Source organism: Oncorhynchus gorbuscha, linkage group LG15 (assembly GCF_021184085.1).
Source record: "Oncorhynchus gorbuscha isolate QuinsamMale2020 ecotype Even-year linkage group LG15, OgorEven_v1.0, whole genome shotgun sequence".
NCBI classification, from domain to species: Eukaryota; Metazoa; Chordata; class Actinopteri; order Salmoniformes; family Salmonidae; genus Oncorhynchus; species Oncorhynchus gorbuscha.
In genome coordinates this window covers 8,828,366-8,839,053 of record NC_060187.1, presented here as the reverse complement: position 1 = coordinate 8,839,053, position 10,688 = coordinate 8,828,366, and the positions used below count along the sequence as shown (strand labels likewise).

Here is a 10,688-nt window from a genome sequence, read left to right as displayed (position 1 = left end):
AGTGAGGGGCCAGCCCCTGTGGTCAGTCTGGTACTGCAGTGTGTAGTGAGGGGGGCCAGCCCCTGTGGTCAGTCTGGTACTGCAGTGTGTAGTGAGGGGGCCAGCCCCTAGGGGTGGGGGGGGCCAGCCCCTGTGGTCAGTCTGGTACTGCAGTGTCTAGTGTAGTGAGGGGGCCAGCCCCTGTGGTCAGTCTGGTACTGCAGTGTGTAGTGTAGTGAGGGGGCCAGCCCCTGTAGTCAGTCTGGTACTGCAGTGTGTAGTGTAGTGAGGGGGCCAGCCCCTGTGGTCAGTCTGGTACTACAGTGTGTAGTGTAGTGAGGGGGCCAGCCCCTGTGGTCAGTCTGGTACTGCAGTGTCTAGTGTAGTGAGGGGGCCAGCCCCTGTAGTCAGTCTGGTACTACAGTGTCTAGTGTAGTGAGGGGGCCTGCCCCTGTGGTCAGTCTGGGTGATAGGATAGGAAGGCATTTGGTATTTAAAGGCCTTAGAGTCCCATCAGGGAGCTTAAAGCCTGGGTTACAGGATCACACTCAAATAGCCCAAATCAGGGACAGGGCCTTGTGTAACACGTTGGCATTCTGGGGTTGGTTGGGAGATTAATTGTTGGGTGTCTATTTATTTTCCTAATGCAACTTTTATTAATGACCTCTAATCCCTCCCCAGCAGTGTGTGTCTGTCTGTGTCTGTCTGTCTGTATTTAATTTATTTAACTCGGCAAGTCGGTGAAGAACAAATTCTTATTTACAATGACGGCCTACCGCAGGTGGCCTAGTGGTTAGAGTGTTGGACCAGTAACCAAAAGGTTGCTGTATCGAATCCCTGAGCTGAGAAGGTAAAAATATGTCGTTCTGCCCCCTGACCAAGGTAGTTAACCCACTGTTCCCCGGGCGCCAAAGATGTGGATGTCAATTTAAGGCACAGCCCCCTTCTGATTCAGAGGGGTTGGGTTAAATGCGGAAGGCACTTCAGTTGTACAACTGACTAGGTATCCCCCTTTCCCTTTACTCCGTCCAATCAGGGCTGTCCAGCCCTGTTCCTGAAGAGATACCATCCTGTAGGTGGTATCTCTGAGATGACCGCTAGACCAGTTTAACATGGCTACCCATCTCTGAGACGACCGCCAGACCATTTTAACATGGCTACCCATCTCTGAGACGACCGCCAGACCAGTTTAACATGGCTACCCATCTCTGAGACGACCGCCAGACCAGTTTAACATGGCTACCCATCTCTGAGACGACCGCCAGACCAGTTTAACATGGCTACCCATCTCTGAGATGACCGTTGGTAAGGGTAGTAGTATTAGTAGAAGTAGTATGGTGGTAGTATTAGTGGTAGTAGTATTAGTGGTGATGGTAGTGTTAGTGGTATTAGTGGTGGTGATGGTGGTAGTATTAGTGGTGGTGGTAGTGTGGTGGTGGTAGTAGTAGTGGTAGTAGTATTAGTGGTGGTGGTAGTATTAGTGGTGGTAGTGTTAGTGGTAGTAGTAGTATTAGTGGTGGTGGTGGTGGTGGTAGTATTAGTGGTAGTAGTATTAGTGGTGGTGGTGGTAGTATTAGTGGTGGTAGTGTTAGTGGTAGTAGTAGTATTAGTGGTGGTGGTGGTGGTGGTGGTAGTATTAGTGGTAGTAGCATTAGTAGTGGTGGTAGTATTAGTGGTGGTGGTGGTAGTATTAGTGGTGGTAGTATTAGTGGTGGTAGTATTAGTGGTGGTGGTGGTAGTATTAGTGGTGGTAGTGGTAGTGGTGGTAGTATTAGTGGTGGTAGTATTAGTGGTAGTGGTGGTAGTATTAGTGGTAGTGGTGGTAGTATTAGTGGTGGTAGTATTAGTGGTGGTAGTATTAGTGGTGGTAGTATTAGTGGTAGTGGTGGTAGTATTAGTGGTGGTAGTATTAGTGGTGGTAGTATTAGTGGTAGTGGTGGTAGTATTAGTGGTGGTAGTATTAGTGGTGGTAGTATTAGTGGTAGTGGTGGTAGTATTAGTGGTGGTAGTATTAGTGGTAGTGGTGGTAGTATTAGTGGTGGTAGTATTAGTGGTAGTGGTGGTAGTATTAGTGGTGGTAGTGGTAGTATTAGTGGTGGTAGTATTAGTGGTGGTAGTATTAGTGGTAGTGGTGGTAGTATTAGTGGTGGTAGTATTAGTGGTAGTGGTGGTAGTATTAGTGGTGGTAGTATTAGTGGTGGTAGTATTAGTGGTGGTAGTATTAGTGGTGGTAGTGGCAACCAACTTGACAAAGTTTGAAGAATCTTTAAAAGAATAATGGCCAAATACGGTATTGTACAATCCAGGTGTGCACAGCTCTTAGAGACTTACCCAGAAAGACTCGCAGCTCTTAGAGACTTACCCAGAAAGACTCACATCTCTTAGATACTTACCCAGAAAGACTCACAGCTCTTAGAGACTTACCCAGAAAGACTCACAGCTCTTAGAGACTTACCCAGAAAGACTCAGAGCTCTTAGAGACTTACCCAGAAAGACTCACAGCTCTTAGAGACTTGCCCAGAAAGACTCACAGCTCTTAGACTTACACAGAAAGACTCACAGCTCTTAGAGACTTACCCAGAAAGACTCACAGCTCTTAGAGACTTACCCAGAAAGACTCACAGCTCTTAGAGACTTACCCAGAAAGACTCACAGCTCTTAGACTTACACAGAAAGACTCACAGCTCTTAGAGACTTACCCAGAAAGACTCACAGCTCTTAGAGACTTGCCCAGAAAGACTCACAGCTCTTAGACTTACACAGAAAGACTCACAGCTCTTAGAGACTTACCCAGAAAGACTCACAGCTCTTAGAGACTTACCCAGAAAGACTCACAGCTCTTAGAGACTTACCCAGAAAGACTCACAGCTCTTAGACTTACACAGAAAGACTCACAGCTCTTAGAGACTTACAGAAAGACTCACAGCTCTTAGAGACTTACCCAGAAAGACTCACAGCTCTTAGAGACTTACCCAGAAAGACTCACAGCTCTTAGAGACTTACCCAGAAAGACTCACAGCTCTTAGAGACTTACCCAGAAAGACTCACAGCTCTTAGAGACTTACCCAGAAAGACTCACAGCTCTTAGAGACTTACCCAGAAAGACTCACAGCTCTTAGAGACTTACCCAGAAAGACTCACAGCTCTTAGAGACTTACCCAGAAAGACTCACAGCTCTTAGAGACTTACCCAGAAAGACTCACAGCTCTTAGAGACTTACCCAGAAAGACTCACAGCTCTTAGAGACTTACCCAGAAAGACTCACAGCTCTTAGAGACTTACCCAGAAAGACTCACAGCTCTTAGAGACTTACCCAGAAAGACTCGCAGCTCTTAGAGACTTATCCAGAAGGACTCGCAGCTCTTAGAGACTTATCCAGAAGGACTCGCAGCTCTTAGAGACTTACCCAGAAAGACTCGCAGCTCTTAGAGACTTACCCAGAAAGACTCGCAGCTCTTAGAGACTTACCCAGAAAGACTCGCAGCTCTTAGAGACTTATCCAGAAGGACTCGCAGCTCTTAGAGACTTACCCAGAAAGACTCGCAGCTCTTAGAGACTTACCCAGAAAGACTCACAGCTCTTAGAGACTTGCCCAGAAAGACTCACAGCTCTTAGACTTACACAGAAAGACTCACAGCTCTTAGAGACTTACCCAGAAAGACTCACAGCTCTTAGAGACTTACCCAGAAAGACTCACAGCTCTTAGAGACTTACCCAGAAAGACTCACAGCTCTTAGACTTACACAGAAAGACTCACAGCTCTTAGAGACTTACCCAGAAAGACTCACAGCTCTTAGAGACTTGCCCAGAAAGACTCACAGCTCTTAGACTTACACAGAAAGACTCACAGCTCTTAGAGACTTACCCAGAAAGACTCACAGCTCTTAGAGACTTACCCAGAAAGACTCACAGCTCTTAGAGACTTACCCAGAAAGACTCACAGCTCTTAGACTTACACAGAAAGACTCACAGCTCTTAGAGACTTACCCAGAAAGACTCACAGCTCTTAGAGACTTACCCAGAAAGACTCACAGCTCTTAGAGACTTACCCAGAAAGACTCACAGCTCTTAGAGACTTACCCAGAAAGACTCACAGCTCTTAGAGACTTACCCAGAAAGACTCACAGCTCTTAGAGACTTACCCAGAAAGACTCACAGCTCTTAGAGACTTACCCAGAAAGACTCACAGCTCTTAGAGACTTACCCAGAAAGACTCACAGCTCTTAGAGACTTACCCAGAAAGACTCACAGCTCTTAGAGACTTACCCAGAAAGACTCACAGCTCTTAGAGACTTACCCAGAAAGACTCACAGCTCTTAGAGACTTACCCAGAAAGACTCACAGCTCTTAGAGACTTACCCAGAAAGACTCGCAGCTCTTAGAGACTTATCCAGAAGGACTCGCAGCTCTTAGAGACTTATCCAGAAGGACTCGCAGCTCTTAGAGACTTACCCAGAAAGACTCGCAGCTCTTAGAGACTTACCCAGAAAGACTCGCAGCTCTTAGAGACTTACCCAGAAAGACTTGCAGCTCTTAGAGACTTATCCAGAAGGACTCGCAGCTCTTAGAGACTTACCCAGAAAGACTCGCAGCTCTTAGAGACTTACCCAGAAAGACTCGCAGCTCTTAGAGACTTACCCAGAAAGACTCTCAGCTCTTAGAGACTTACCCAGAAGGACTCGCAGCTCTTAGAGACTTACCCAGAAAGACTCGCAGCTCTTAGAGACTTACCCAGAAAGACTCACAGCTCTTAGAGACTTACCCAGAAAGACTCGCAGCTCTTAGAGACTTACCCAGAAGGACTCGCAGCTCTTAGAGACTTACCCAGAAATACTCGCAGCTCTTAGAGACTTACCCAGAAAGACTCGCAGCTCTTAGAGACTTACCCAGAAAGACTCTCAGCTCTTAGAGACTTACCCAGAAAGACTCACAGCTCTTAGAGACTTACCCAGAAAGACTCACAGCTGTAATCGCTGCCAGAGGTGATTCTAACATGTAATTGACTCAGGGGTGTGAAAACTAATGGAAATGAGATATTTCTGTATTACATTTGCAAAAAAAAATCCAAAAACATGTTTTCACTTTGTCATTATGTGGTGTTGTGTGTAGATGGGTGAGAAATACATTTAATCCATGTTGAATTCAGGCTGTAATGTGGAATAAATCCAGGAGTCTGAATACTCTCTGAAGGCAATGTATATATAAAATGTAAAAAACTATTTTGAAAACTGCTTTGTGTGAAATAACGTGAAAGTGTCCAGTCCAAATGAACTATTTTGGGACAGATGATCTGATGTGCGTTTTGTGTCATTCTGAAGTACATAAAATTGCATTGGGCTTTCCCTATAAACCTGCATGAAAATACAATCAAATAATAGTTTTAAAAAATTTCATGTGTTTTGGTTCAGATCAGTGGTTGTTCGTATTATCTTCGATCACCAACTGGAGTTTATAGTTTACCCACTTTTAATATTTAAAAAATCAAGTGGATGTTTTCCCCCTACATCTCTCTGGTGGTTATGGGGACTGTATGTGTGTTGGGCGGGGACAGAGCAGTCCTCTCTCTGGTGGTTATGGGGACTGTATGTGTGTTGGGCGGGGACAGAGCAGTCCTCTCTCTCCCAACACGCCCATCACCTCTAATCCTGTGGAGATTATCCCCTCGCGTCACACAAGACGACAGCATTAGCGCTGTGCTCTGCTCAGAAAGCCCTGCTGCCGCACATTGCTGCAGTATTCCCCACAGAGCAGAGGGGATTGTCACATTGATAGCCAGCCTGTGCTGCACTTTATAAGGCTGCTACTGAGAGGGGGGGGGGGGGGGCTGCTCTGATCTCACACAGCCACTGTTGTAGAAACAGTATAGTCCCTCACACCTCTTTCTTTAACATCTTCAGTGTGGGTTTTGAGGAGGAATAGGTAATTCAAATGAGACATCTGGTGGGAGAGACGGTTTGATCTTTCAATCGTCACATGTTCCATGTTTCCAGGATAGGCAGTATAGGCTCTCTGTATGATTCCTCCTCTCCTGGGCCGATGTAGACGGCTCTCTGTATGATTCCTCCTCTCCTGGCCGATGTAGACGGCTCTCTGTATGATTCCTCCTCTCCTGGGCCGATGTAGACGGCTCTCTGTATGATTCCTCCTCTCCTGGGCCGATGTAGACGGCTCTCTGTATGATTCACCCTCCTGGGCCGATGTAGACGGCTCTCTGTATGATTCACCCTCTCCCGGCCGATGTAGACGGCTCTCTGTATGATTCCCCCTCTCCCGGCCGATGTAGACGGCTCTCTGTATGATTCCTCCTCTCCCGGCCGATGTAGACGGCTCTCTGTATGATTCACCCTCTCCCGGCCGATGTAGACGGCTCTCTGTATGATTCCCCCTCTCCCGGCCGATGTAGACGGCTCTCTGTATGATTCCTCCTCTCCCGGGCCGATGTAGACGGCTCTCTGTATGATTCACCCTCCCGGGCCGATGTAGACGGCTCTCTGTATGATTCCCCCTCTCCCGGGCCGATGTAGACGGCTCTCTGTATGATTCCTCCTCTCCTGGGCCGATGTAGACGGCTCTCTGTATGATTCACCCTCCTGGGCCGATGTAGACGGCTCTCTGTATGATTCCCCCTCTCCCGGCCGATGTAGACGGCTCTCTGTATGATTCCTCCTCTCCTGGCCGATGTAGACGGCTCTCTGTATGATTCCCCCTCTCCCGGCCGATGTAGACGGCTCTCTGTATGATTCCCCCTCTCCCGGGCCGATGTAGACGGCTCTCTGTATGATTCCTCCTCTCCGGGGCCGATGTAGACGGCTCTCTGTATGATTCCTCCTCTCCCGGGCCGATGTAGACGGCTCTCTGTATGATTCACCCTCCTGGGCCGATGTAGACGGCTCTCTGTATGATTCCCCCTCTCCCGGCCGATGTAGACGGCTCTCTGTATGATTCCTCCTCTCCTGGCCGATGTAGACGGCTCTCTGTATGATTCCTCCTCTCCTGGCCGATGTAGACGGCTCTCTGTATGATTCACCCTCTCCTGGGCGATGTAGACGGCTCTCTGTATGATTCCCCCTCTCCGGGCCGATGTAGACGGCTCTCTGTATGATTCCCCCTCTCCGGGCCGATGTAGACGGCTCTCTGTATGATTCCTCCTCTCCTGGCCGATGTAGACGGCTCTCTGTATGATTCACCCTCTCCTGGCCGATGTAGACGGCTCTCTGTATGATTCCTCCTCTCCTGGCCGATGTAGACGGCTCTCTGTATGATTCCTCCTCTCCTGGCCGATGTAGACGGCTCTCTGTATGATTCCTCCTCTCCTGGCCGATGTAGACGGCTCTCTGTATGATTCACCCTCCTGGGCCGATGTAGACGGCTCTCTGTATGATTCCCCCTCTCCCGGGCCGATGTAGACGGCTCTCTGTATGATTCACCCTCCTGGGCCGATGTAGACGGCTCTCTGTATGATTCCCCCTCTCCCGGCCGATGTAGACGGCTCTCTGTATGATTCCTCCTCTCCTGGCCGATGTAGACGGCTCTCTGTATGATTCCCCCTCTCCGGGCCGATGTAGACGGCTCTCTGTATGATTCCTCCTCTCCTGGCCGATGTAGACGGCTCTCTGTATGATTCACCCTCTCCTGGCCGATGTAGACGGCTCTCTGTATGATTCCTCCTCTCCTGGCCGATGTAGACGGCTCTCTGTATGATTCCTCCTCTCCTGGCCGATGTAGACGGCTCTCTGTATGATTCCTCCTCTCCTGGCCGATGTAGACGGCTCTCTGTATGATTCACCCTCCTGGGCCGATGTAGACGGCTCTCTGTATGATTCCCCCTCTCCCGGGCCGATGTAGACGGCTCTCTGTATGATTCACCCTCCTGGGCCGATGTAGACGGCTCTCTGTATGATTCCCCCTCTCCCGGCCGATGTAGACGGCTCTCTGTATGATTCCTCCTCTCCTGGCCGATGTAGACGGCTCTCTGTATGATTCCTCCTCTCCTGGGCCGATGTAGACGGCTCTCTGTATGATTCCTCCTCTCCTGGGCCGATGTAGACGGCTCTCTGTATGATTCCCCCCCTCCTGGGCCGATGTAGACGGCTCTCTGTATGATTCCCCCTCTCCCGGCCGATGTAGACGGCTCTCTGTATGATTCCCCCTCTCCTGGGCCGATGTAGACGGCTCTCTGTATGATTCCTCCCCGATGATGATTGGCTGATGTCTTGTCTTTCAGGCGAATGGATCTGAAGCTGATTATGAATATGATGAGATCACACTGGAACGGGTAAGTAAGAGGGAACATCACGTCTCCTTTTAAACCCATCACCCATGGTTCTCCTTTCCACTAAATAGGTGCCTTTACACTTAGGTTTTTAAATAAATTGAAGGTTTCAATTTGTATCTAAAGGTTAACATTTGAATGAAGATGTACTTTTAAAAAGGTTAAAAACCATGCAAGATATTTCATTTCTATTTTTACCTAGCTATAATTATTTTCAGTTTATAATGTTTAAAAAAAACTTTACATAGTGGTGCAGGGCTCTGTCTTATTATATGATGTAATCCCTTCCCTCTCCTCTTCCCTCTCCTCTTCCCTCTCCTCTTCCCTCTCCTCTTCCCTCTCCTCTTCCCTCTCCTCTTCCCTCTCCTCTTCCGTCTCTCTTCCGTCTCTCTTCCGTCTCTCTCCCCTCTTCCCTCTCCTCTTCCCTCTTCCCTCTCCTCTTCCCTCTCCTCTTCCCTCTCCTCTTCCCTCTCCTCTTCCCTCTCCTCTTCCGTCTCTCTTCCGTCTCTCTTCCGTCTCTCTCCCCTCTTCCCTCTCCTCTTCCCTCTTCCCTCTCCTCTTCCCTCTCCTCTTCCCTCTCCTCTTCCCTCTCCTCTTCCCTCTCCTCTTCCCTCTTCTCTTCTCTTCCCTCTTCTCTTCCCTCTCCTCTTCCGTCTCTCTCCCCTCTTCTCTTCCCTCTCTTCTCCCCTCTTTCTCTTCCCTCTCCACTTCCCTCTTCTCTTCCCTCTCTTCTCCCCTCTTTCTCTTCCCTCTCCTCTTCCCTCTTCTCTTCCCTCTTCTCTTCCCTCTTCTCTTCCCTCCCTCTCTCTCCCCTCTCCTCTTCCCTCTCCTCTTCTCTTCCCTCTTCTCTTCCCTCTCCTCTTCCCTCTCCTCTTCCCTCTCCTCTTCCCTCTTCTCTTCTCTTCCCTCTTCTCTTCCCTCTCCTCTTCCCTCTTCTCTTCCCTCTCTCTTCCCTCTTCTCTTCCCTCTTCTCTTCCCTCCCTCTCTCTCCCCTCTCCTCTTCCCTCTCCTCTTCCCTCTCCTCTTCCCTCTTCTCTTCCCTCTTCTCTTCCCTCTCCTCTTCCCTCTTCTCTTCCCTCTCCTCTCCTCTTCCCTCTCCTCTTCCCTCTCCTCTTCCCTCTCCCATCTCTCTTCCCTCTCCTCTTCCCTCTCCTCTTCCCTCTCCTCTTCCCTCTCCTCTTTCCTCTTCTCTTCCCTCTTCTCTTCCCTCTCTTCTCCCCTCTTTCTCTTCCCTCTCCTCTTCCCTCTCCTCTTCCCTCTCCTCTTCCCTCTCCTCTTCCCTCTTCTCTTCTCTTCCCTCTTCTCTTCCCTCTCCTCTTCCCTCTTCTCTTCCCTCTCCTCTTCCCTCTCCCCTTCCCTCTCCTCTTCCCTCTCCTCTTTCCTCTTCTCTTCCCTCTTCTCTTCCCTCTCTTCTCCTCCCTCTCTTCTCCCCTCTTTCTCTTCCCTCTCCTCTTCCCTCTCCTCTTCCCTCTCCTCTTCCCTCTCCTCTTCCCTCTTCTCTTCTCTTCCCTCTTCTCTTCCATCCCCTCTTCCCTCTCCTCTTCCCTCTCCTCTTCCCTCTTCTCTTCTCTTCCCTCTTCTCTTCCCTCTCTTCTCCCCTCTTTCTCTTCCCTCTTCTCTTCCCTCTCCTCTTCCGTCTCTCTTCCGTCTCTCTTCCGTCTCTCTCCCCTCTTCCCTCTCCTCTTCCCTCTCCTCTTCCCTCTTCTCTTCCCTCTCTTCTCCCTCTTTCACTTCCCTCTCCTCTTCCGTCTCTCCTCTTCCGTCTCTCTTCCATCTCTCTCCCCTCTCCCCTCTTCTCTTCCCTCTCCTCTTCCCTCTTCTCTTCCCTCTCTCTCCCCTCTTCTCTTACCTCTTCTCTTCCCTCTTCTCTTCCCTCCCTCTCTCTCCCCTCTCCTCTTCCCTCTCCTCTTCCCTCTTCTCTTCCCTCTTCTCTTCCCTCTTCTCTTCCCTCTTCTCTTCCCTCTTCTCTTCCCTCTCCTCTTCCCTCTTCTCTTCCCTCTCCTCTCCTCTTCCCTCTCCTCTTCCCTCTCTCTTCCCTCTCCCATCTCTCTTCCCTCTCCCCTTCCCCCTCTCTCTTCCCTCTCCCCTTCCCTCTCCCCTTCCCTCTCCCCTTCCCTCTCCTCTTCCCTCTCCCCTTCCATCTCCCCTTCGCTCTCCTCTTCCCTCTCCTCTTCCCTCTCCTCTTCCCTCTCCCCTTCCCTCTCCCCTCCCCTCTCCCCGTCCCTCTCCCTTCCCTCTCCCCTTCCCTCTCCCCTTCCCTCTCCTCTTCCCTCTCCCCTTCCATCTCCCCCCTTCTCGCTCTCCTCTTCCCTCTCCTCTTCCCTCTCCTCTTCCCTCTCCCCTTCCCTCTCCCCTTCCCTCTCCCCTTCCCTCTCCCCTCCCTCTCCCCTTCCCTCTCCTCTTCCCTCTCCTCTTCCTCTTTTCTTCCCTCTTTTCT

The 10,688-nt window shown here is 50.0% G+C and overlaps 1 protein-coding gene across 18 annotated transcripts in view; it reads left to right on the top strand.

Annotated features, from left to right (window-relative positions):
• LOC123996580 (disks large homolog 1-like) overlaps nucleotides 1-10,688 on the top strand; it is a 320,554-nt gene that overhangs the window by 182,954 nt on the left and 126,912 nt on the right. For all 18 annotated transcript variants that reach the window (XM_046300045.1, XM_046300039.1, XM_046300038.1 and 15 more), the window contains one exon: nucleotides 8,204-8,254. In XM_046300045.1, the coding sequence (XP_046156001.1) occupies nucleotides 8,204-8,254 (51 nt within the window). The remainder of the gene's footprint in view (nucleotides 1-8,203; nucleotides 8,255-10,688) is intronic.